The sequence below is a fragment of the Xenopus laevis genome, chromosome 2S, assembly GCF_017654675.1.
Source record: "Xenopus laevis strain J_2021 chromosome 2S, Xenopus_laevis_v10.1, whole genome shotgun sequence".
In the NCBI taxonomy this organism is placed as follows: Eukaryota; Metazoa; Chordata; class Amphibia; order Anura; family Pipidae; genus Xenopus; species Xenopus laevis.
In genome coordinates, this window is record NC_054374.1 from 30,776,100 (window position 1) to 30,803,692 (window position 27,593).

The following is a 27,593-nucleotide window of genomic DNA, read 5'->3' on the forward strand; positions in this document are numbered from 1 at the left end:
AACACTTCGAAATTCGAAGTTTTTTTACTTCGAATCCTTCGCTTGAAGTTAGTGAATCGGCCCCATAGAGTCACAGAAGCTGTGTACATTGCAGTTGGTCAGTCAGCGCAGTTATAGAAGCACACAGTATTGGTCAGGCAATGCCGTTAAAGAGATGCGAGGCTTCTATAACTGCACTGAATTTGTACATGTGCCCCTAAAGGGAGAGGTCTAAACTTTCAGTACAAGAAGTCTGAACAAAACAATCCACTGAGAATATTATGTGTCCTTTAAAAACGATGAAGTCCATCTTCCAAAGCTTTGGCATTCACATACACCATGCTGTTTTGTACATTATCAGTGGTCTCTTGGTTTTCCATAACATTTTCATCATCTTTATTTCTCCTCCGGTAAAGCACTCGGCAGATGACTGTGACCAGGAACATTTCCATAATGAGCAGCTGATTGTTCATGTCTGACAAACAAACACAAAATGTTTATAGAGAGAGAAGGAGAGAGTCAGTCAAAGGGTAAGAATGATCACCCACCCTCCATAGTCTGTTTGTTTGATTTTGTGGTCGCAGTTCATCTACCCCAGGATGAAACAGTGGGTCGCAGTCCAAAAACTTGTTGTGTATCACTTTTTATACCAATTAAAGCATTGTTCTTTGTATTAAAGTTTAGCAGACTGTAGACAGAACTGACTTTTAACCATTATCCTTATTTTGTTTTTCTGTTCAAGCAATCTCCTTTTCATCTAACATGGGCACAATTTTTTATTTGCTACATTTATTTGACCCTAGTGTGCCGCCCATTGAGCTTATTTAACTCTTTATATATATACTATTGATAACCCAGTCTATATAAATTAAAAATTGTGTATGGCTATGGCTGTTTATTTCAGTTATACTATCAATATTAGGATGTTGGAATAAACCAAGCTTAGGTTGGGGCCATTATTAAAATTAAATTGTTCACCACAAAGGAAATGTTTTCTGCTTAGAACATACACAGATTTGCCCTGCCCACAAGATTTCTGACAATGGCCCCTACTGAAAAAATACCCACTGTCATATAAGTAACTAATTGTTAGCGGGGTATTTAATGGACCAGTAACTTGGGATGCACCGAATCCAGGATTCGGTTGGGGATTTGGCCAGGATTCTGCCTTTTTCAGCAGGATTCAGACTCAGCAGAATCCTTCTGCCCAGCCGAACCGGATCCAAATCCAAATTTGCATATGCAAATTAGGGGTGGGGAGGGAAATAGTGTGATTTTTTGCCAGAAATCAAGGATATAAATAATCTTTTCCCCTTCTAACCCCTAATTTGCATATTCAAATTCGGATTCTGATTCGGTTCGGTATTCGGCAGAATCTTTTGAGAAGGATTCTGGGGTTCGGCCAAATCCAAAATAGTGTATTCGGTGCATCCCTACCAGTAATATAACAAAAAATTTTAAAAAAATTTGTTAGTAAACTAACGGGAAAAAAAAACACCAAGAAAAGCCATTATTAAGAAATAACTTACCTGAAACTCCACCTCCGCTCCTCTTCAGAAAAGGCGACACAGCGACGATCCAGCGTGTGACACTCGATTTCTCCTCCCTGGCTATCTCCCATAAGGAAGGCGGGGAGGAGAAATCGAGCTCCGCACGATGGATCAACCGATCACCTTTTCTGAAGATGAGCGCAAGTGGAGTTTCGGTAAGTTATTTCTTAATAAAGACTTTGCGATTTTAATGTTTTATTTGTCTTGGTGTTTTTATTTCAATATATACTAACAAATTTTTTTTTAAAAAAAAACAATTTTACTGGTCGTTTAGCACTGGGAAGGTTTGTATGACCCTTCAGAGGGCCTGTTTTGAAGTGTAACATGTAGGGGGTAGATTTACTAAGCTCGAGTGAATTTTCGAATTTAAAAAAGTTCGAATTTCGAAGTAACCTTCGACTTTGACTTTGATTCGAATGATTCGAAGTAAAAATCGTTCGACTATTCGACCATTCGATAATCATAGTACTGTCTCGACTTCATACTTCGCCAAATTAAAGCTACCGAAGTGCAATGTTAGCCTATGGGGACCTTCCACAGCACTATTCTAAGTTTTTTTTGATCGAATAGAAATCCTTTGATCGATTGCTAAAAATCGTTCGATCGTATGATTTCTATTCGTTTGAATACGATAAAAATCCTTCGACTTCGATAGGATTTCAATTCGAGGGTCGTATTTCGAAGTTAAAAAAACTTCGAAATTCGACCCTTAGTAAATCTGCCCCGTAGAGGGGGGAGCTTTTTGTTCAATCTTTGGGGCAGTCTTGTTTATCTAATGAGTTTGTGGCTGGAAGGATTTGGGTTGAGTGACATGAAAGGAGCAGAACAAAAGGAATCAGAATTAAGAATGTAATTTCTTCCAATATTACTTTACTGTGCCATGGCAAACATAACATTACATGATTTAACCTGGGGAAAGTAATGGTACTTACAGGAAGACCTTGTTGGGCCAGAGAGAGGAGGGACACAACCGATAATACCTATTTTATCAAGAATATGGATGACTGTGCTTTGCAATTGGCTCAGAATGACTATGAACTGTAATACACAAAAATCAGAATATACAGTTAAAAGTCTTGGGGGTATGAAAGGGCAAATGAAAATAGAGGCAGCACTTTAATAGCAACACCTAAATTAGAAGTAATGTGGGGGATGTTGAATTTATTCTAAACTAAACACGTATGGCCACTATGTACAGTAAGTGGCAGACTTACAAATACAACTAAAGTAAATGAGTCAGTAAAGCTATCGCTCCATTTGCAGCCAGATTCTGGGACACTGGTGAACACCTTAGCATCACTGGAGGCAGGTGGACACTAACACTCAAATAAGTTCTACATGAAATCCACAATAAACTTGCCCCATTTCTTCCAAGGCTGTAAGAGATAACGTAGTGACAACTTATTTTGAGTTTTCAAATTTTTTTTTTATGGTCAAAACAGTCAAATTCGACAAGGCAGTTATTCAAATTCGATTCGCGTTTTTAAATAAATTCGAATTCGATTTTTGAGAGATTTTTTAAATAAATTTTGATTGGTCGAATTTTGAAATTATAGGAGTTTAGGGAAGTTTTTAAAAACTCACATGAATTCGAAATTCGACCTTTGATAAATGTGATACTTTATATTTATACTTTATAAGTTTATATTTATACTTATAAGACTATGAAGATTTTTTTTAGATTTTTTTTATTATTATTTTTTAGATTTACCTATAATAGATATATTTATACTTATAAGTATCTGAAGCTTAAAGTGAGGCCATTGCCTATATCTCCCTTTTTTCAGTACAGAGAACAAACAGGGCAACATTATTATAATATAAAAAGCTTTGTAAACAAACTGTAATGCCAAAATCTACTTATAATACACAAAAGCCATGAATATCTTGTAAATTATATCCTTATAAACGGTGAGTTCTGATGTCATCAGTTATAAACGGTGAGTTCTGATGTCATTTCTGTCACATGACTCACCGAAATTTGTGTATTATAATAAATAAAGTACCCCCAGTTGCAAAATATGAGGATATTAGAAGTTACCTTGGAGTTCCATGACCTGTATAAAAACACTCGGCCTTCGGCCTCGTGTTTTTATATGGTCATGAAACTCCTCGGTAACTTATAATATCCTTATATTTTACAAAAGGGGGTACTTTATTCACTATATATAACATGGGTGTCTTATTTGAGAGGCATGTGATAGGTAGTCTGCTACCATACAGGTAAAGGCTGAATACTACTTGTACAATGCACTTTTAAGGAAAGCAGTATAACAGCAAGCTACAGTAGATCCCTTTGGGAAGATCATGGACAAAATATAAAATATACCGTATATATATTTCAAGCAACGGAACATATACAGGTATGGGACCTGTTATCCAGAATGCTCAGGACCTGGGGTTTTCCGGATAACGGATCTTTCCGTAATTTGGGTCTTCATGCCTTAAGTCTACTAGAAATTCATTTAAACATTAAATAAACCCAATAGACTGGTTTTGCTTCCAATCAGGATTAATTATATCTTAGTTGGGATCAAGTACAAGCTACTGTTTTATTATTACAGAGAAAAGGGAAATCATTTTTAAAAATTTGGATTATTTGGATAAAATGGAGTCTATGCGAGACAGCAATTCCATAATTCTGAGCTTTCTGGATATCGGGTTTCCGGATAAGGGATCCTATACCTGTATATGCATTCACAAAAACAAATCAAGTGACATATATATATATATATATATATATATATATATATATATGTATGTAGTTGGCCATCTTAAATATATTGCAATACCAGTATATGGACAACAATCCCTGTTTTGTTTAAATAGAAGGGCATTTTTAGTTGCTTAAGGCACAAACTGACTCAGTGTAAATATATTGATAATGGAGAGGACTCTTGTATTAGTCTGTATATATATATATATATATATATATATATATATATATATATATATATATATATATATATATATATATATATATTGTGAGATGCCACTCATCTGCACATGCACTTTTTAGTGGGAATTAGCATTTGGTAGGCAGGTAAGCGTAGTATTTGGAGCTTAGAGACAGGGACACCAAGACTTTGGTCAAAACACAGGTTTATTAGGCACTGTGCATTCCCAATAAAAGGCAACAGAGAACAGTTTAGCAACTCCAAAGCAGAACACTCATGGTACAGTTCAGCAGCTTCAACGCAAAACATTCAGGGTGCCCTTCCCCTCTGGGCTTTCACCGTCTAAGGAAAGCTCACCCTCTGGAACTTCAGAGCCTCACTCAGACCTGCTAGTTCCCCCCCCCAGGACTCAGGCCCTAGCTTACATAGACCACCCTCCTTCCTCCCCCCAGCCTAAGTGTTACCCCGGGCAAATGCCTCTAACGTTTTACATACCCCTCGGTGCAGATCCAGGCTTCAGAGTTTATGGGCGCCATCTTCAGCCATTCAGTAATCTTCGGAATGAGCTCAGTGCTTCACAATTTTCAAGAGTTTCGGGGCATGTGCAGTTGTCGTGACTCACAAAATTGCTCCAACTGTGCATGCGCCACCGAACCGGTCTCATTCCGAACATTACTGAAGCGGCTGAAGATGGTGCCTGTGAACTCCGATGCCTGCACCAAGGGGTAAGTAAAACTTTAGGGGATTTTTGCCAGGGGTAACACTTAGGCGGGAGGAGGAAGGGTGGTCAATGTCGGGTAGGGGGGTAGGGGTTTTTTAACTTTAGGGTTGAATTCTCCTTTAAATGTACTCTTTTCAGGGCACTTTCCTCCAAGACAGTGGTGTTTCCCAGACACCCTGTCAAAAAATATATATACAGTATATATAATACACAAGAGCCATGAATATCTTGTAAATTATATCCTTATAAACGGTGAGTTCTGATGTCATCAGTTATAAACGGTGAGTTCTGATGTCACATGACTCACTGAAACTTGTGTATTATAATAAATAAAGTACCCCCAGTTGCAAAATATGAGGATATTAGAAGTAACCTCGGAGTTCCATGACCTGTATAAAAACACTCGGCCTTCGGCCTCGTGTTTTTATATGGTCATGAAACTCCTCGCTAACTTATAATATCCTTATATTTTACAGGAGGGGGTACTTTATTCACTATATATCCTCATAAACGGTGAGTTCTGATGTCATCAGTTATAAACGGTGAGTTCTAATGTCATTTTAGTCACATGACTCACTGAAACTTGTGTATTATAATAAATAAAGTACCCCCAGTTGCAAAATATGAGGATATTAGAAGTAACCTCGGAGTTCCATGACCTGTATAAAAACACTCGGCCTTCGGCCTCGTGTTTTTATATGGTCATGAAACTCCTCGCTAACTTATAATATCCTTATATTTTACAGGAGGGGGTACTTTATTCACTATATATCCTCATAAACGGTGAGTTCTGATGTCATCAGTTATAAACGGTGAGTTCTAATGTCATTTTAGTCACATGACTCACTGAAACTTGTGTATTATAATAAATAAAGTACCCCCAGTTGCAAAATATGAGGATATTAGAAGTCACCTCGGAGTTCCATGACCTGTATAAAAACACTCAGCCTTCGGCCTCGTGTGTTTATATGGTCATGAAAGTCCTCGATAATTTATAATATCCTTATATTTTACATTATTCACTATATATATAATCCAAGAAGTCTCCCAACACCCTTTTTATGTCCTTTTCCCCCGAGAGACAGATTATGCCTTCTTATTTTGGATCTTTGAAAATAAAACACAGAGCAAAGCTCTGTACATGTTTTAGGAATGTCTGTACCTGTCAAAGCTATTATATATAGACATCAGTTTACACAGTGGGATGTTTCTGATCTTACCTGATAGACCGCAAACTTTGCAACAATATTTTTGTCATTCAAGGTGTCTTTTACCAGATGAAACATGACTCCCACTGCCCATAGGGCTGTTAGTGTCATAATGGCAATTCCAATATTGATCCACAATGCAACGCTATTCAGAGATGACTGCAAGAAAGCAACAGCATATTGTTAATTACTTCGACACTCAGCTTGCTGGAACTGTCTATAAAGCTTCAGAAAAAAAATTCTGTTAAAAGTAGTGATGGGCGAATTTATTCGCAAGGCGCAAATTCACCGCAAATTCCCATGATTTGCTGCCGGCGAATTAATTTGCAAAACCGCCGCAAAAATTCGCCAGCGGCAAAAAAAAAATGGATGCCGGCATCAGTTTTTTTGGATGCCGGAGCAGTTTCGCCAAAAACGGATGCCATCGTCCAAAAAAATAGACACCGGCGTCAAAGACGGACTCGGTGTCAAAAACGAGACGCTTTGCAAATTTTTCACCGTTTAGCGAATTTTGCTGGAACTTTTCGACGAAACGCCCCAAATTCGCCCATCACTAGTTAAAAGCAATGTCCAAGTAGTTCTTGTTGAAATGATAAAACTACTCTGAAATCATTGAATTAATGTACACTAGAAAGTTGCTTAGAAATGTATTTTCTTTCATTATTCAAATTTACATAAGGGGGCAGATTTATCAAGGGTCACATTTCGAAGTAGAAAAAGCTTCGAAATTCGACCATCGAATTGGAATAAAATCGTTCGATCGAACAATGAAATCCTTCGAATCGAACGATTTTTCTTCGACTTCAAAAAACATAGAAAAATGCTCTAGAAGGTCCCCATAGGCTAACATAGCACTTCGGCGGGTTTAATTTGGCGAAGTATTGAAATCAAAGTTTTTTATAGAGAGACAGTACTTGGATTATCGAATGGTCAAATATTCAAACTATTTTACTTCGATTCGAAGTCGAAGTAGTATCCTATTCGATGGTCGAAGTATCCATAAAATTACTTTGAATTTCAAATTTTTTTACTTTGAAAATTCCCTTGAATTCACTTCGACCCTTAATAAATCTGCCCCTAGGTTTACATGTCCTTTACCTAAACTACTGATTGGTAAAATAACAGTGACAGTGGTATAAAAAATATCTTTTTAAAGGAAATAATGGCATTTCCCCAGATCCGAACTGCAAAAAAACAGAGGATGTCAAACTTTTTCATCCATAGAAATAACTGGGAAGAAAAGGGCTCAAGTTAAAGTTGCATCAAACTTTTATCTAAATGGAAGGTGTCCTCAGAAATTGACCATTTTCCAAACTCAGCTTTCTAAAAATTGTCTCTAAGGTTTTAGATTTAATTAGACTAAATAATGAGGATTCAGCACAAAAAATGTTGGCGTGCTGCCGAACCCCAAATCAAACCATGAGTTCTAGTTTGATCAAGGTGTTCAATAAATAAATCTGTAAATAATATTATATGACTCCAGGAACAAGCGTCTGACTAACCGCAACTTTAGTGATCCAGGAACTTCTGAACAGAAGGTATAACTCTACTGTACAAGAGAGTGTCATTACAGAAAGGACACTCAAAAGTAAGGGCTGCAGGCATAGCACAGCGCCCTCTCTAGTTCTACCAGTGGTTCATTTTTAGGATTTAGTTCTCCTTTAACGGTATGAAACCAAGGGAATTATATTTTTGCTCAAAATCCACAACTTTATGGTATTCTGTTAAAGGGGACCAGGCAACACAGAACACAAAGGACATGACTATAAACCATGTGACCTAGAATTTGCTCTAAGAAGCGAGCTAGAGAAATTCTAGATTTGTAGATAACCAGTATTTTCTATGAAACCTTTCATCATCACACAGTAACATAGAGAAGTACTTACATTACCAGTTGTAAAGTTTCCATTTGTCCAAAGAACAACAGCCAGGAACATTAGCACCGGTCGTAGGAATGCAAATTGAAACGTACCCAGCTTGAGGATGAATAAAGTCCGTCTACAAATGAGACAGAGAGCACAGTTTTGTGAGGAATTTAAATAATAATTTTAATGGGCAAATACAACACTAGATTAAAAGTTCAGCCAATACATGATCATTTCCCTTTTACTCATATGGTAACTCTACAAGCATACTCCCAATGGCTCAAAAATGCAGGTGCAAGTGCAAACACTATGGGGCAGATTTACTAAGCTCGAGTGAATAATTTGAATAAAAAAATATTCGAATTTCATAGTAATTTTTTGGGTATTTCGACCATCAAATTGGTCAAATTCATTCGAATTCGATCGAATCGAATGATTCGAAAGATTCAAAGTAAAAATCGCTCGACTATTCGACCATTCGATAATCGAAGTACTGTCTCTTTAAAAAAAACTTCGACTTCATACTTCGCCACTTTAAACCTACCGAAGTCCAATGTTAGCCTATGGGGACCTTCCCCAGCACTTTTCTAAGCTTTTTTTTGGTCGAAAAAATCTTTCAATCGATCGCTTAAAATCGTTCGAATCATTCGATCTTTTTTATTCGATCGTTCGATCAAAGCTTTTGCGCTAAAATCCTTCAAATTCGATATTCGAATTCGAAGTATTTTACTTCGAGGGTCGAGTTCGAGGGTTTATTAACCCTCGAAATTCGACCCTTAATAAATCTGCCCCTATGTGCATTTAAATGTGTTTGAATCAATACCTATTCCTCTAAACTCCTGCCTTACTCCAAACCGCCAGTTGATGTGAGGAAGTTCTTGTGAGTTATTTTAACAACTCTGGAAATTATGCAGTTGGCAATCCATTAATGCCATCAAAAAGAATATGCAACTGGAACACTAATTAGTATCTGCATTGCTTTGTCATTTGAAAGGTGCGGTGCATGCTACTTATTGAAACACTCTAAGGGGTCAATTCACTATGGGTCGAATATTGAGGGTTAATTAACCCTCGATATTCGACTAGGAATTAAAATCCTTCGACTTCGAATATCGAAGTCAAAGGATTTAGCGCAGATAGTTCGATAATTCCTTCGATCGAACGATAAAATCCTTCGATCAAAAAAAAGTTAGCCAAGCCTATGGGGACCTTCCCCATAGGCTAACATTGACTTCGGTAGCTTTTAGATGGCGAACTAGGGGGTCGAAGTTTTTTTTAAAGAGACAGTACTTTGACTATCGAATGGTTGAATAGTCGAACGATTTTTACTTCGAATCCTTCGATGGTCGAAGTAGCCCAAAAAAAACTTCGAAATTCGAAGTTTTTTACCTTCGAATCCTTCACTCGAAGTTAGTGAATCGGCACCTATCACTCTAAATTTGCTATATACTTCTCACCTAGGGGCAGATTTACTAAAGTTCGAATGGTAAATTCAAATTTTCCAAATTTTTTTGGCCAAAACTCACAAATTTGAATTTGAAACCACCAACTTAAATTTGAATGTGAGATTTATCACTCATCGACTCTAGAAACAGTTCTAATTTGACTATTCTCCACCTAGAACCTGTATGTAGAAGTCAATGGCAGAGGTCCCTTAAACTATTTGAAGATGTTAATAGGAGTGATGAGCCAAATTTTTGGCAAGTTTCGTTTATAAAATAATGCCCCATAGACTCCAATGGGAGAAAAAATGTTGGGCGTCAAAAGAAATTTAATTAAATTTAGATTCGAGTTTCAGGTCAGTACGATTCGATCGGCGTCGATCGACGTTCAATTTTTTTCATAAATAACATACCATTCGAATTGTTAATAAAATCTCATTTATTCATCGTTTTAAAAAATTCAAGTTAATGGCTGGAGTCCCTTGAGCTATTTGAAGATGTTAATAGTAGTGGATGAGCCAAATTTTTGCCAAGTTCCACTTAAAATGATGCCCCATAGACTCCAATGGGAGAAAAAAATGTAGCGTGTCAATTCCAATTTGATTAGATTGGAATTTGATTCAAAATCGATTTGAGTTTTCAGGGCGGGGGACTCTTGTTGTTGATCGAATTTTAGACGTTTACATTTTTCCTAAATAACATACCATTCGAACAAATAAAATAAAATCAAATTTTTTAGAGTTTAAAAAATAAAATCGAATTTATTAGAGTTTAAAAAATTCACATTACTCTAAAATTTTACCTTTAATAAATAACCCCCTTAATGTTATAGTATCACATAGGGGCATATTTATCAAGGGTCGAATTTCGAATTGAAAAAACTTTGAAATTTGAATTCAAAAAGACCAACGAAATTAAGACAACGTTTTTTGGTCGAATAGGTCTGTTTTCGATCGAATAGGTCCACATTCGGCTGAATTCGAATTGTACGAATCCGAAGGAATAGCGAATTCGATCGAATTCGATTCAAAGTTTTGATTTTTCAAAGTCCACCAATTGACTCCAGATAGGTTCTAGGAGGCCCCCATCAGCTAAAACAGAAATTCTGCAGGTTTTAGATGGCAAATGGTCGGTCGAATTTTTAAAGAGACAGTACATGATAAATTTTGATAGTCAAATTTTCGAATTTTTTTCAAATTTGAATCAAATTTGGACTATTCCCTAGTTGAAGTACACAAAAAATAGCTCGAAATTCAATTTTTTTTCATTTGAAAATTCACCTCGACCTTTGATAAATCTGCCCCATAGTATTCCTAATTATCCGAATGAAATTTATGAAATCCTGATTGTCCATATCACATCAAGTCCTTGCTTGAATTTTTTTTTAAATTAGTTTTAGTTATAATATGTTAAAAAGTAAATTACTATTAAGTGTATTAGGTACAGTATAATACAATATCAGTATGTGGTGCTTAAAGGGGACCCGTCACCCAAAAAAATTATTCAAAATCCTATTTTATCACATTAGTGAAGCAAAATGAACTTTAATTACACTGTTTAAATGATTTGAATCTTGTTTCCTTCAGTCTGGGAATTCATAATTATAGCAAGCAGGCAGCAGCCATTTTGTGGGCACTGTTATTAAGGCAAGCCTTGCATCATCTCAGAATCTTATTTGTGCACCAGAATAGGGGACCTAATGTCCATCCCCATGCACTGACTACACAATTAAATGGTAAAGAGAATGGGGAAATGTGTGGAGAGCAGTGACATCTAGGAAGTGCTGAATGGAAAGTGAAAGTAATTGTCTGCCCCGCCACTATGCCCATGCCATAGAGGAGGGGCAGACAATATTTGATTGACAGCTGAGATTTTTAAATGAGCTTACAGCAGCTATGAATGCTTTAATAAAAAATAGAAATTGGATTTCATGTTTAATTTGAAAAGGACTTCTATTATACAGATTTTTGTGTCTGGGTGACAGGTCCACTTTAACTCCTTGTTGTTTCTAAGCCAGTGAGATTCCTTGAAACTGACCTGTTGATGGTTGTATATGGCAGGCACAGGCAACAGCAGCACAAGGGACCAGTGCTAATCTTGAGCTTCATATCACCAAATTTTCTGAGAAATTCACTTCTTCCCCCACATTCATTTACCAGCATGAGCTGAAACTTGTGTACAAACATTGCAAAGAACCTTTAATAGAAAGCAGGTTAAAACAAATGGCATGAATAAATGCACATGGATGCTATTACTTCCTTTAGCTTTACCTACTGATGTTTTAATAGTGAACTAAAAGTTATATGAGAAGCAGATAAAAACAACCAGTAGCAGACATGCAATATATTATTAGTTAGCAGCAGAACAGACACAGACACCTGGACCTACCGGGAGCTTTCCTGGTATCCCGGTTAGCCAGTCCAGCACTGGATCAAGAACATGTGCTGGGGTCAGAATTAATACAAAATTTTGTGTTTCACAAAAAAATTTTTGTGCGGACCATAATTTGTTGTCTGTGCTGGCCTCAAAATTTGTGTGCGCGCATATGAGCTTACACCTTAGATTGAACATTGCCCATACCTGTACCCAGAAAACATTAGGAAGTAGTTGGAGCACAGTATAACCAAACTGATTGGCTCCCTATATCTCACACTCATTTCAAGCTCCAAAAATGCCTCAATTTACTTCTCCAGTAGTGATGTGCGGGCCGGCGGGTTCGATCCGACCTGGCACTCCTCTTCACGGGGCTTCAACTGCCAGCTTTCGGCTTTATTGCCACCCGCCTGCTCGTCCTGCCCCTTTTGTGACAGCATCGGTGGGAAGGGTCGCGCAGGTCTATAAAAAGAAGCCAGTGCGGGCAGGCACGGGTGGAGGGAGGTCGGGCTTTGGGCAGGTGCAGGTCAGGAAAAACCCGACCCGCACATCACTATTCCCAAGCCTCTCTAGGATGCTCCCCTATGCTCTGTTTACAGAGGTGTAGCTAGAGCAGCAGCCTTTGTACAGCAGCAAAGAGATCTTGAGGAAGGGGCTTATACTGTAAATAGCTGTGTTCTAACTGCAGGAAAAGGAAAATTGTACTTAAAGGGATACTATTGCAAAAATGAAAAATTAACATAAGCTTCATCATACTGAAATAAGAAACTTTCTAAATACAATCGATTAAATATTCTGCATCGTTTCTGAAATAATCACGTTTATTTTCACTTTCTCAGCATCTGTTTCTCTTCATTCTGTCTTCATGCAGCAGTTGGGTGTCAGATATAGAGATGTCGCGAACTGTTCGCCGGCGAACTTGTTCGCGCGAACATCGGGTGTTCGCGCTCGCCGGAAGTTCGCGAACGTCGCGCGACGTTCGCCATTTTGGGTTCGCCATTGTTGGCGCTTTTTTTTGCCCTCTCACCCCAGACCAGCAGGTACATGGCAGCCAATCAGGAAGCTCTCCCCTGGACCACTCCCCTTCCCTATAAAAACCGAAGCCCTGCAGCGTTTTTTCACTCTGCCTGTGTGTGCTGAAGAGATAGTGTAGGGAGAGAGCTGCTGCCTGTTAGTGATTTCAGGGACAGTTGAAAGTTTGCTGGCTAGTAATCGTTTTGATACTGCTCTGTTATTGGAGGGACAGAAGTCTGCAGGGGTTTGAGGGACATTTAAGCTTAGGTAGCTTTGCTGGCTAGTAATCTACCTTCTACTGCAGTGCTCTGTATGTAGCTGCAGTGGGCAGCTGTCCTGCTTCTGATCTCATCTGCTGACTGCTGCAATAACAGTAGTCCTTGTAAGGACTGCTTTTATTTATTTTTTTGTTGTTTTACTACTACTACTACTACTACTATAAGAGCCCAGTGCTATTAGTCTAGCAGTGTTGGGGAGTGGGACTGGTGTGCTAATCTGCTGCTCCTAGTAGTTCAGCAGCACCAACTTTAATTTTTTTTTTTTAATATTCATTTTTTTTTATTTTACTTTTTTTTATTTTACTACCGCTGTAGTAGTGTATAAGTTGACCTTTTAGGCATTATTTGCCCTGTAGGCATTATTTGCACACTGTTTTCTTCAACCCGCCATCTAGCTGTGTGACCTTGTTCACATTCTGTCTAAATATCCATAATATTACCGTCTCCAGAAAAAACACCGGAGTGACTTTTTTCAAGCAGCCATAATATATTTTACGTAATCCGTATCCACCGCTGTAGTAGTGTATACGTTGACCTTGTAGGCATTATTTGCACACTGTTTTCTTCAACCCGCCATCTAGCTGTGTGACCTTGTTCACATTCTGTCTAAATATCCATAATATTACCGTCTCCAGAAAAAACACCGGAGTGACTTTTTTCAAGCAGCCATAATATATTTTACGTAATCCGTATCCACCGCTGTAGTAGTGTATACGTTGACCTTGTAGGCATTATTTGCACACTGTTTTCTTCAACCCGCCATCTAGCTGTGTGACCTTGTTCACATTCTGTCTAAATATCCATAATATTACCGTCTCCAGAAAAAACACCGGAGTGACTTTTTTCAAGCAGCATTCATATATTTTACGTAATCCGTATCCACCGCTGTAGTAGTGTATACGTTGACCTTGTAGGCATTATTTGCACACTGTTTTCTTCAACCCGCCATCTAGCTGTGTGACCTTGTTCACATTCTGTCTAAATATCCATAATATTACCGTCTCCAGAAAAAACACCGGAGTGACTTTTTTCAAGCAGCCATAATATATTTTACGTAATCCGTATCCACCGCTGTAGTAGTGTATACGTTGACCTTGTAGGCATTATTTGCACACTGTTTTCTTCAACCCGCCATCTAGCTGTGTGACCTTGTTCACATTTTGTCTAAATATCCATAATATTACCGTCTCCAGAAAAAACACCGGAGTGACTTTTTTCAAGCAGCATTCATATATTTTACGTAATCCGTATCCACCGCTGTAGTAGTGTATACGTTGACCTTGTAGGCATTATTTGCACACTGTTTTCTTCAACCCGCCATCTAGCTGTGTGACCTTGTTCACATTCTGTCTAAATATCCATAATATTACCGTCTCCAGAAAAAACACCGGAGTGACTTTTTTCAAGCAGCCATAATATATTTTACGTAATCCGTATCCACCGCTGTAGTAGTGTATACGTTGACCTTGTAGGCATTATTTGCACACTGTTTTCTTCAACCCGCCATCTAGCTGTGTGACCTTGTTCACATTCTGTCTAAATATCCATAATATTACCGTCTCCAGAAAAAACACCGGAGTGACTTTTTTCAAGCAGCCATAATATATTTTACGTAATCCGTATCCACCGCTGTAGTAGTGTATACGTTGACCTTGTAGGCATTATTTGCACACTGTTTTCTTCAACCCGCCATCTAGCTGTGTGACCTTGTTCACATTCTGTCTAAATATCCATAATATTACCGTCTCCAGAAAAAACACCGGAGTGACTTTTTTCAAGCAGCCATAATATATTTTACGTAATCCGTATCCACCGCTGTAGTAGTGTATACGTTGACCTTGTAGGCATTATTTGCACACTGTTTTCTTCAACCCGCCATCTAGCTGTGTGACCTTGTTCACATTCTGTCTAAATATCCATAATATTACCGTCTCCAGAAAAAACACCGGAGTGACTTTTTTCAAGCAGCCATAATATATTTTACGTAATCCGTATCCACCGCTGTAGTAGTGTATACGTTGACCTTGTAGGCATTATTTGCACACTGTTTTCTTCAACCCGCCATCTAGCTGTGTGACCTTGTTCACATTCTGTCTAAATATCCATAATATAACCGTCTCCAGAAAAAACACCGGAGTGACTTTTTTCAAGCAGCATTCATATATTTTACGTAATCCGTATCCACCGCTGTAGTAGTGTATACGTTGACCTTGTAGGCATTATTTGCACACTGTTTTCTTCAACCCGCCATCTAGCTGTGTGACCTTGTTCACATTCTGTCTAAATATCCATAATATTACCGTCTCCAGAAAAAACACCGGAGTGACTTTTTTCAAGCAGCCATAATATATTTTACGTAATCCGTATCCACCGCTGTAGTAGTGTATACGTTGACCTTGTAGGCATTATTTGCACACTGTTTTCTTCAACCCGCCATCTAGCTGTGTGACCTTGTTCACATTCTGTCTAAATATCCATAATATTACCGTCTCCAGAAAAAACACCGGAGTGACTTTTTTCAAGCAGCATTCATATATTTTACGTAATCCGTATCCACCGCTGTAGTAGTGTATACGTTGACCTTGTAGGCATTATTTGCACACTGTTTTCTTCAACCCGCCATCTAGCTGTGTGACCTTGTTCACATTCTGTCTAAATATCCATAATATTACCGTCTCCAGAAAAAACACCGGAGTGACTTTTTTCAAGCAGCATTCATATATTTTACGTAATCCGTATCCACCACTGTAGTAGTGTATACGTTGACCTTGTAGGCATTATTTGCACACTGTTTTCTTCAACCCGCCATCTAGCTGTGTGAGCTTGTTCACATTTTGTCTAAATATTGATAATATTATCGTCTCTAGAAAAACCACTTGAGTTACTTTTTTTCAAGCAGCATTCATATATTTTACGTAATCCGTATCCACCGCTGTAGTAGTGTATACGTTGACCTTGTAGGCATTATTTGCACACTGTTTTCTTCAACCCGCCATCTAGCTGTGTGACCTTGTTCACATTCTGTCTAAATATCCATAATATTACCGTCTCCAGAAAAAACACCGGAGTGACTTTTTTCAAGCAGCCATAATATATTTTACGTAATCCGTATCCACCGCTGTAGTAGTGTATACGTTGACCTTGTAGGCATTATTTGCACACTGTTTTCTTCAACCCGCCATCTAGCTGTGTGACCTTGTTCACATTCTGTCTAAATATCCATAATATTACCGTCTCCAGAAAAAACACCGGAGTGACTTTTTTCAAGCAGCATTCATATATTTTACGTAATCCGTATCCACCGCTGTAGTAGTGTATACGTTGACCTTGTAGGCATTATTTGCACACTGTTTTCTTCAACCCGCCATCTAGCTGTGTGACCTTGTTCACATTCTGTCTAAATATCCATAATATTACCGTCTCCAGAAAAAACACCGGAGTGACTTTTTTCAAGCAGCATTCATATATTTTACGTAATCCGTATCCACCGCTGTAGTAGTGTATACGTTGACCTTGTAGGCATTATTTGCACACTGTTTTCTTCAACCCGCCATCTAGCTGTGTGTATTATCGTTTCCAGAAAAACCAACTGAGTTTTGTTGTTGTTGTTGTTTTTTTAAAAATAATGCCAGGCAAAGGCAGGCCGCCACGCAGAGGCCGTGCTAGGGGCCGTGCTGCTATGCAATCCTGTGGCCCTAGCAAATTGCCCAGTTTTAAAAAGCCAATGACCCTGAACTCCCAAAATGCTGAAGAGGTAGTTGACTGGCTTACACAGCACACCCCATCCTCTACCGTTTCTAACTTTACCACAACATCCTCCTCATCCTCCACTGCTATGGCCACCCCACGTAACACTTCCTCCACCACCGGTGCCCCTTCTTCACTGGGGTCAGAGGAGTTATTTTCCCATGAGTTTCTTGAACTGAGTAATGCGCAACCATTATTGCCAGAAGAAGATGAAGGAGATGAGGACCTTACACCAGATTTAATTCTGGCAGAGAACACGATAGAGATGGACATAATGAGTGATGAGGAGGAGGTCCCCGCTGCTGCTTCCTTCTGTGATGTGTCAGAAGAAATTGATGCATCTGAGGAGAATGATGATGAGGAGATTGATGTTTTGTGGGTGCCTAGTAGAAGAGAGCAAGAGGAGGGTAGTTCAGATGGAGAGACGGAGAGTCAGAGAGGCAGTAGGAGAATAAGACTTAGAAGAAGCAGGGAGGACAGCCCGCAGGGATCAGTAGGGCAACAACATGTATCGGCACCTGTGTTCAGCCGGCCAACGCACCCGCCATTGCCGCCAATGCCGCCAACTTCTACTGTTACCGCCAGATCGCACACTTCCAAAAAGTCAGCAGTGTGGGATTTTTTTAATGTGTGTGCCTCTGACAAAAGCATTGTAATTTGCAATGAGTGCAGTCAGAAACTGAGCCTTGGTAAGCCCAACAGCCACATAGGTACAACTTCTATGCGAAGGCACATGAGCGGCAAGCACAAAGCACTTTGGGAGCAACACCTCAAAGGCAACAGGCAAACTAAAAGCCACACTCCTTCTGGTCCAGCAACTTACTGCTCTACCTCTGCTCTCCTTGACCCGTCTGAACCACCCTCCACTCCGCCTTCCACCTTGACCACCTGTTCCCATTCCCAGTCATCTGCCACCAGCCAAGTTTCTGTGAAGGCCATGTTTGAGCGTAAGAAGCCAATGTCTGACTGTCACCCCCTTGCCCGGCGTCTGACAGCTGGCTTGTCTGCACTCTTAGCCCGCCAGCTTTTACCATACCAGCTGGTGGACTCTGAGGCCTTCCGCAAATTTGTAGCAATTGGGACACCGCAGTGGAAGGTACCCAGCCGCAATTTTTTTTCTAAAAAGGGAATACCACACCTGTACCAACATGTGCAGAGCCAAGTTACCGCATCTCTGTCACTTAGTGTTGGGCCAAAGGTCCATATGACTACTGACGCATGGTCCTCCAAGCATGGTCAGGGCAGGTATGTCACCTACACTGCCCACTGGGTGAACTTGGTAATGGCTGGGAAGCAGGGAATGGGTAGCTCAACAACAACAGTGGAGTTGGTGTCACCGCCACGGTTTGCACGCGGTTCTGCCACCACCTCTACTCCTCCATCGCTCTCTACCTCGTCTTCTTCTTCTTCTTACTCTGCTGCTGGGTCCTCCTTCTCCTCCTCCACACCTGTGCACCCCCAGCTCCCCCTAGGCTATTCGACGTGCCAGGTACGCCGTTGTCACGCTGTCTTGGGGATGACGTGCCTGGAAAGCAAAAACCATACCGGATCTGTACTCCTGTCATCTCTGCAGTCACAGGCCGATCGGTGGCTGACCCCACACCAACTGCAGATCGGAAAAGTGGTGTGTGACAATGGAAGCAATCTGTTGGCAGCGTTGAGACTAGGCAATTTAACACATGTGCCCTGCATGGCACATGTGTTAAATTTAATAGTCCAACGTTTTGTCTCCAAGTACCCAGGATTCCAGGACGTTCTCACCCAGTCCAGAAAGGTGTCGGCCCATTTCAGACGTTCCTACACAGCCATGGCACGCCTTGCTGACATTCAGCAGCGCTACAACATGCCAGTCAGGCGTTTGATTTCTGACAGCCAGACTCGCTGGAATTCAACGCTCCTTATGTTGGAACGTCTGCTGCAACAACAAAGGGCCGTCAACGAGTACCTTTTTGAACTGGGTGGTAGGACTGGATCTGCACAGCTGGGGATTTTTTTCCCCCGTTACTGGGTGCTTATGCGCGATGCCTGCAGGCTCATGCGACCTTTTGAAGAGGTGACAAATATGGTCAGTCGCACCGAAGGCACCATCAGCGACCTAATACCCTTCGCTTTCTTCCTGGAGCGTGCCGTGCGACGAGTGACAGATGAGGCTGTAGACCAGCGTGACGAGGAGCTGGAAGCGCACGATTTCTGGTCGGAATCACCAGAACGAACCCAGGCACCTGCTGCAACGCAGGGAGAGGTGCCAGAAGTGGAGTCAGAGGAGGAAGGTGGCTTTGTGGAGGAGGAGGACCAACAGGAGCAGGCTTCCCAGGGGGCTAGTGGTGACCTTTTGGGGACCCCTGGTCTTGTACGTGGCTGGGGGGAGGAGACCGTGGATGATGCAGTCCTTGATAATGAGGAAGCGGAGATGGATAGCTCTGCATCCAACCTTGTGAGAATGGGGTCTTTCATGCTGTCATGCCTGTTGAAGGACCCCCGTATCAAGAGGCTTAAGGAGAAGGACCTGTACTGGGTCGCAACGCTACTAGACCCTCGGTACAAGCATAAAGTGTCAGAAATGTTACCAACATACCACAAGTCCGAAAAGATGCGGCATTTACAAACCAGCCTGCAAAACATGTTGTACAATGCTTTTAAGGGTGATGTCACTTCAGGAACTCATCAACATTCCAGGGGCAGAGGTGCCAGTAATCCTGCCACGAGCACACCTGCAAGGACAAAGCCCTTTGGCCAGTCTGTAACGTCAGACATGCAAATGTTTTTCTGTCCAAGGCAGCGCCACAACCCTTCTGGATCCACCCTCAAAGAACGCCTCGACCGGCAGGTAGCGGACTACCTGGCATTAACTGCAGATATCGACACTCTGAGGAGCGATGAACCCCTGGACTACTGGGTGCGCAGGCTTGATCTGTGGCCAGAGCTGTCACAATTTGCCATGAACCTCTTGTCTTGCCCAGCCTCAAGTGTGCTCTCAGAAAGGACCTTCAGTGCAGCAGGAGGGATTGTAACTGAGAAGAGAACTCGCCTAGGTCACAAAAGTGTCGATTACCTGACCTTTATTAAAATGAATGAGGGGTGGATCTCGGAGGGTTACTGCACGCCGGAAGACTTGTTCTGACTTCTATGCAGCTGTCCTTCTCTTCAAGCCTCATGACTCCACACACAGCTGTCCTTTAGCGTCCTCCTCCTCCCTCCGCCACCGTTACAAACTAGGGTGCAAACCCTACTGGTTTAATTTTTTCTGGCCTCTGTGCTTCAGTGGCTGCAACCAAAAAAACTGGGCAAAAAATGTCTACAAGGTCAACGTATGGCAAAAAATGACTATTTTCAGCATTTATATGGCATATTTTTTCTGGCAACTGTGCTTCAGTGGCTGCGTCCAAAAAAATGCATATTTTCTGCATTTATATGGCATAATTTTTCTGGCCTCTGTGCTCCAGTGGCTGCAACCAAAAAAATGCATATTTTCAGCATTTATATGGCATATTTTTTCTGGCAACTGTGCTTCAGTGGCTGCGACCAAAAAAATGCATATTTTCAGCATTTATATGGCATAATTTTTCTGGCCTCTGTGCTTCAGTGGCTGCAACCAAAAAAATTTATATTTTCAGCATTTATATGGCATAATTTTTCTGGCAACTGTGCTTCAGTGGCTGCGACCAAAAAAATGCATATTTTCTGCATTTATATGGCATAATTTTTCTGGCCTCTGTGCTTCAGTGGCTGCAACCAAAAAAATTTATATTTTCAGCATTTATATGGCATAATTTTTCTGGCCTCTGTGCTTCAGTGGCTGCAACCAAAAAAATGCATATTTTCAGCATTTATATGGCATAATTTTTCTGGCAACTGTGCTTCAGTGGCTGCGACCAAAAAAATGACTATTTTCAGCATTTATATGGCATATTTTTTCTGGCCTCTGTGCTTCAGTGGCTGCGGCCAAAAAAACTGGGCAAACAATGCCTACAAGGTCAACGACGTTTTTTTGGCCGCAGCCACTGAAGCACAGAGGCCAGAAAAAATATGCCATATAAATGCTGAAAATAGTCATTTTTTGCCATACGTTGACTCAACGTATATGGCAAAAAATGACTATTTTCAGCATTTATATGGCATATTTTTTCTGGCAACTGTGCTTCAGTGGCTGCGACCAAAAAAACTGGGCAAACAATGCCTACAAGGTCAACGTATGGCAAAAAATGACTATTTTCAGCATTTATATGGCATATTTTTTCTGGCAACTGTGCTTCAGTGGCTGCAACCAAAAAAACTGGGCAAACAATGTCTACAAGGTCAACGTATGGCGAAAAATTACTATTTTCAGCATTTATATGGCATATTTTTTATGGCAACTGTGCTTCAGTGGCTGCGTCCAAAAAAACTGGGCAAACAATGCCTACAAGGTCAACGTATGGCAGTTGTTTAAAGAGAACAGTAGATTACTAGCCAGCAAAGCTACCTAAGCTAAAATGTCCCTCAAATCCCTGCAGACTTCTGTCCCTCCAATACAGAGCAGTATCAAGCAGATTACTAGCCAGCAAACTTACTATCATCTGTCCCTGAAATCACTAACAGCTCTCCCCCTACACTATCTCTTCCAAGCACACACAGGCAGATTTTTCAGATACATTTTTGCCCTTGATCCCCCTCTGGCATGCCACTGTCCAGGTCGTTGCACCCTTTAAACAACTTTAAAATCATTTTTCTGGCCAGAAATGTCTTTTCTAGATGTTAAAGTTCGCCTTCCCATTGAAGTCTATGGGGTTCGCGAACCGTTCGCGAACCGCTCGCATTTTTGCGCAAGTTCGCGAATATGTTCGCGAACTTTTTTTCCGACGTTCGCTACATCCCTAGTCAGATATTCATTGACAGTTAGATCCAATATAGCTTATAATGGGGGCTTCCTTTCCTAACAGACGATTTAGAGCTCACTCAAATAACTGATTCCAGTACAAACAAAATCTAACAAAATAACTGCCTTTTGCAGAAATTCTGCATGTAGAGAGACATGATGTCTGGTGATTTTAGATCATTTTAGGTAATAGAGTGAACTTTAATACATCTTCTAGGCAAAAGGAGCTCCCCTATAAGATATATTGGATCAAACTGTCAATAAATATCTGACACCCAACTCCTGCAAGAGGAGAAACAGAAAAAGGGATAGTGGAGATAAACGTGATTATTTCAGAAACAGTACAGAATTTTTAATTGATTATATTTAGAAAACATATTATTTCAGTGTGATGAAGCTTATATTACATTTTTATTTCCCAGATAGTTGCCCCTTTAATAAAATAAGTCAAGTCATTTGGTTATTGGTGGAGTGCCAGATGAGGAACATAGACAATAGTAGGGTGACCATGAATGGCCACAGTGTTATGAATTTACATGTTTCATATACCTGTAACTAATGTAAAAGCTTCAGGTCTGAGCACAATTATAACTCAAGAAAAACACAGAAAACTTCCTTAAAAAATCTAAAACTTACACAGAGGCTGTGAAGTCAGTGAACATGATGCTACGTGGAATCCACATTCCAAAACAGGATGTGGTTGAAATCATCTAAAGAATAAAAGACAGACAAAATGAGTAATGCTGAGCATACAGTCACAGACTAGTCACAAACTTTACACTGGGTCTAGTAACCCAAAGCAACCAACCAGATATTATTTTACAAACAAGTAGTCAGTAATGCTACCTGTGGATTGATTGCTATGGGTTACTAAACCTTGCACAAACATTGTGACTTTTAGCACATAGTATTTGACTCCTATAGAGTCCTTCATCCTTGTGAACGCTATGACTTGCTAATCTGGCTACACCCTATGTAGTTCTTAAAGGGGAAGTAAAGTCTAAAATAGAATAAGGCTAGAAATGCTGTATTTTATATAGAAAATTTAAACATGAACTTACTGCACCACAAGCCTAATCAAACAAATAATTTATGCTTTCAAAGTTGGCTACAGGGGGTCACCATCTTGTAATTTTGTTAAATATCTTTGCAAGACTAAGACTGTGTACATGCTGAGTGTGGTCTGGGCTGCTTAGGGATCGTCATAAACAAAGCTGCTTGAGTTCTGCATGGCTGGGAAGTAAGGTGAGGGCTCCCCCTGCTGTTCATAAGTATGATTGTTTCCCTGCTCAGCAGTTAGGGACCATCTGACAATTCCTATCCACAGCAGTAAATGAAGGGAGAATTTCACTGCATACAGTCAGGTTTCTTATAAAAACGGTACATATTTTTTAATCAAAGTTTATTGGAGATAGGTTTCTTTTTCATTAAAGAAAGTAAAAATGGGATTTTATTTTTTTGCCTTTACATGCCCTTTAAGTAAAGCAATTGTTAGACTCTGGGTCAAGTGATCAGTTCCAATACAACGTGGCCACACTGTACCAATCAGGGTCTTTCTTCATTTGGCTTCAATTCATGTTTCTGAGTGATAATCACATGACTCGGGAATGCAATGATAAGGTCGAGACAAATACCAAGGCAAGAAAGGAGCATTATTGCTTTCCTTTCTCCTATTCATCTTCCATTTCAAAACTGTTGCCTGGTTGATAGGGTAATTAATCCCTAGCAAGTAATTTTTTATTCCAAACTCGAAAGCTGCACATACAGTAAACACTTTAAAACAATGAAAACAAAGACCAATTGCAAATTGACTTGCCGCCTGTTTACACCATACTGAAATGAAGGTAAGATGAACAATGCCTTTAGAATTCTAATTCATCAAATGCTTCAAGGTAGTGGCAGAAACTGAAGTAGGTCTTACTTTTCCTACTTCTCATAGGATGTTGACATGACCCTACAATTATCTTTCATGATTGTTAGATGCATAGGAGCAGCAGAGGGCACTAGTTAATGACAGTGGCCTACCATTAATATAGAAAAGCTGCTGAATTAGTTTAATATTTATGCCCCTATGGGAACGTATTATAAGGCTAAAACAATAAAGGCATTGTTTTCTGGCATAACACGTGTACCTGGTTATAGACTTACCATGGCTCCTGAATTTATCCAAATGAGTATGGAACTTTTGGGGCTAGGCATTTTTCTGTACATATAGTAAGATTCTTCCAAAAACACCAATAGCGATACCAGTGTCATAAACGTTAACATAGCAAAGAGCAACATACCAGTTATGTCAAGATCTAGGAGAAGAAAAAGAACAATATATATATATATATACAGGTATGGATCTGTTATCAGGAAACCTGTTATCCAGAAAGCTCCAAATTACAGAATGGCCATCTCCCCTAGACTCCAGAGAGTTAAGTGCAACATTATTTTCAAACAAACTGATACATTAGATAATGATGAACCTGCAATGCTCAGGCGAAGACTTTTGAGTGTTTAACATGCATAAAAACACTGCATGATTAGTAAACTCATGCACGAGTTCCTTAATTGTTGAAATTGCAACTGGAGAGCTGTTAAATAAATAACTCAAATCCGCAAATAATAAAAATTGAAAACCAAATGCAGATTGTTTTAATATATCACTCTCTATGTCAGGAGTGCCCATACTTTACTAATGCGAGGTCTACTTTTAGCGATGTTGTCCCATTATGATCTACATCCATAAAAGAAGTGTTAGCATTATATTCCATGGAACATATTAGTTAAATACTGATTCATGTAAAATGTATATTGCTATATTTAACAAACCACTATTTCTTATGTTAGCTTAATGTAATAAACATCTGAATGAAAAGCATGAAACAGAAGGGTGGTTTAGACAAGCTGTTTGTTGACAGTGTCGTGAGATCTACTGATCACCAGCTAAAGGTCTATCGGGGGATCCCGATCTAACTTTTGGGCACCCCTTCTCTATGTCATAATAAAAGAATTATCACATATCTGACAGCTTTATGTAATTGTACTAATGGGCATGTTTAGAGCTTGCCACAATCTATATTAATTTATGTGAGATTTTATAGACCTAAAGGCCCTGAATTAAATTTGCTTTCGGGCCCAATAAATGCTCAATGGACCACATTTATTGCACATGGGACTATGGATGGGATTATTTCTAATTTCAGTATGATACTGCATGGTACAATGATTTCATACAGCAGTTATAATTTGCTTATGGCTGTTCTCCAGAACTTACATCATACTGAAATTTACATGTGTCACTAACAGTGTGACTAACTAGAGTGCTCCAGGCCCCCCTGCAAAAAAAAAAGCTTCAGAGGGTCCCGGCACACTCCTATCCTCATCCTCCCACTCACTTCATGCTCACGTCCCACCCCAAATCTGCCTATGTCCTGCCCTCTTCCTCGCCGCTAAGAGATCGGCTGGGGAGGAGGGAGTTTTGTTATTAGCTATAGTGGAAGCAGACCCCACAGTCTGGGCACACCTGCACCTAGGAGTCTGCTTTCTCTGTAGTTACACCACTGGTCACTAACCTATAGTAATCACAGGAAACAACCATAAAGCTGTAAAATTTTAGGTGTGGCTTTCACTGGTATCGTACCTATAGGTTATTCCCCCTGTCACCTAATTGTCCTTAAAATGCAGTGTTCAACCTGTGTGCCATTGGCCTTAAAGGAGAACTAAAGTTTAACTAAAGAAGTAGGTAGAAATGTTGTACATTATGTTTTGTGTTTCTGTACCAGCCCAAGGCAACCACAGCCCTTTAGCAGTAAAGATCTGTGTCTCCAAAGATGCCACAGTAGCTCCCCATATTCTTTTCTGCTGATTCACTGCTAGGGTTGCCATCTGGCTGGTATTTTACAGGCCTGGCCGGTAAAAATGATGGTTGATCCCAATGTTATTAATAGGGAAAAAAGATAAATATATAGGAAGTCCAGTATTTTTTTTCCAGAAAAGGTGGCAACCCTATTCACTGCTCTGTGCTGCTGTCACTTACTGAGCTTAGGGACCCACTCACAATATACAGTACACATAGAATAGAATATAAGGCTGATTAGTAATTAATACAGATAATTACTACATGGCAGCACAGAAACCAGTGCAATTAGCATCAGAATTTAATTATTTAATAATAATATAATAAAGTCCTGGATCATTGCTGCTATTGAGAAGCAGAAACTTTAGGCTGGCGCAATAAGCTCAGTATATAAAATTGCGATTTTTAACCATATTATTTTGCAAATTAACTGAGCATATACCTCAGTTGCATAAAATTGCAAAAAATATTGTGTTTTATTGATACAGGCTTATTAACAGAGGCGCTGTAATGAAAGCAAAAGCTAATATAATAAATAGTAGTCTCACCGAGCTTTTTAGCTTTTTAGATTCCATTTTAAATTGCAAGCTGTGAAGAGGCTTGGGGTCGCATTGCAAATCTCTGGATCACTGCAAGTTAAACAATCACATTTCTCATTTTCTAAAAAGATGACAAATGAAATCAGGTCTCCAAGACACCAGCCTGCAGTACAGTTTCAGTTGCAGGCATCATGTAAAAAAGTCCTGAAATATCTTAAATATTTATAAGTGTTTTAAAGTAATAAAAATATAATGCAGTGTTGCCCTGCACTGGTAAAACTAACGTGTTTGCTTCAGAAACACTACTATTGTTTATATAAATAAGCTGCTGTGTAGCAATGGGGGCAGCCATTCAAAGGAGAAAAGGCTAATGATACGCAGATACGCTCTGTAGAACTTAATGGTGTTATCAGTTATGCTCTTTTTAACCTGTGCCACATAGACTTTTTTTAATTTCTGCCATTGCTACACAACAGCTTGTTTATATGAACTATAGTAGTGTTTCTGAAGCAAACACAACATTTTTACAAGTGCAGGGCTACAATAAATGATATTTTCATTACTTTAAAACACTTTAATTTTTTTGGTGTTACTTTTCCTTTAACACCCATCTCCCTCATTTGCATTCAGTTCCGTATCCACACCATTTAGCATCTTTTAGAATAATATATACTAATACTAATGAAGCGCTTATGTATTTTCAAGCCAGCAAACCAATATGCTCTTTTGATTCTTCCAGCTAAGAAATAACCTCAGTATCTAATTTCAGTAGTATAATCAGGATCTCACTACATTGCCCCAGAGAAGATCACTACAAATGCACTGACCAAACCTCTTTGCAAAATAAAGTAAATAACACTTCAAACTCTAATAACAAAGTACAACTCACAAATTATCTTACATGGGTCATGAACCAACACAGGAGAATTGGAAACATATAATGAAGAGCAGACGTTGCCTATTTCAGATCAGATACCTGCACTGAGTTTGCCTTTCTCTTATAGGTTTTACAAGATCAACCCAATTATTCCAGATATTTGCCCCAAGATGCATCTCCTCCATGTTGGACCTTTTCCACTGGTGGCTGTGCTGGGGATTTCTGAGCAGGGGGTTGAAGGAAATCAGAGAAATACTGATAGAGGGTAAGACAATAGAGATAAAGGTGAAAAAGATACAGTAACATGTAATCAGTAGAAGGTGTGGTTGAAATAAAAAGCACAATCTTTATATGTGATGTGTGTGTAAGCTGCCTGTCTAAATGAACAAAAACCTTTCATAGTT

General features: G+C 39.6%; 1 protein-coding gene across 1 annotated transcript; it reads right to left on the reverse strand.

The window, feature by feature from the left end:
* Nucleotides 1–27,497, reverse strand: LOC108709084 (organic solute transporter subunit alpha). Its single transcript, XM_041583254.1, has 8 exons — nt 27,289–27,497; nt 24,078–24,229; nt 22,566–22,639; nt 11,700–11,858; nt 8,242–8,353; nt 6,368–6,514; nt 2,462–2,567; nt 1–454 (listed from the first exon to the last, which is right to left on the reverse strand). The coding sequence occupies exons 2-8, from the start codon at nt 24,210–24,212 to the stop codon at nt 270–272; spliced, it is 918 nt and encodes a 305-aa protein (XP_041439188.1). The 5' UTR covers nt 24,213–24,229; nt 27,289–27,497; the 3' UTR covers nt 1–269.
* Nucleotides 27,498–27,593: the final 96 nt, after the last annotated feature.

Bases quoted from the DNA above. Each gene is read 5' to 3' on its own strand.
- LOC108709084 (XM_041583254.1), bottom strand. From the start codon at position 24,212: ATGTTGCTCTTTGCTATGTTAACGTTTATGACACTGGTATCGCTATTG. The intron at 11,859-22,565 runs GTAAGTTTTAGA...TTTCTATTAAAG, and splicing joins ACTGACTTCACAGCCTCTGT to GTTCTTTGCAATGTTTGTAC. The intron at 2,568-6,367 runs GTAAGATCAGAA...TGTGTATTACAG, and splicing joins CAAAGTTTGCGGTCTATCAG to TTCATAGTCATTCTGAGCCA.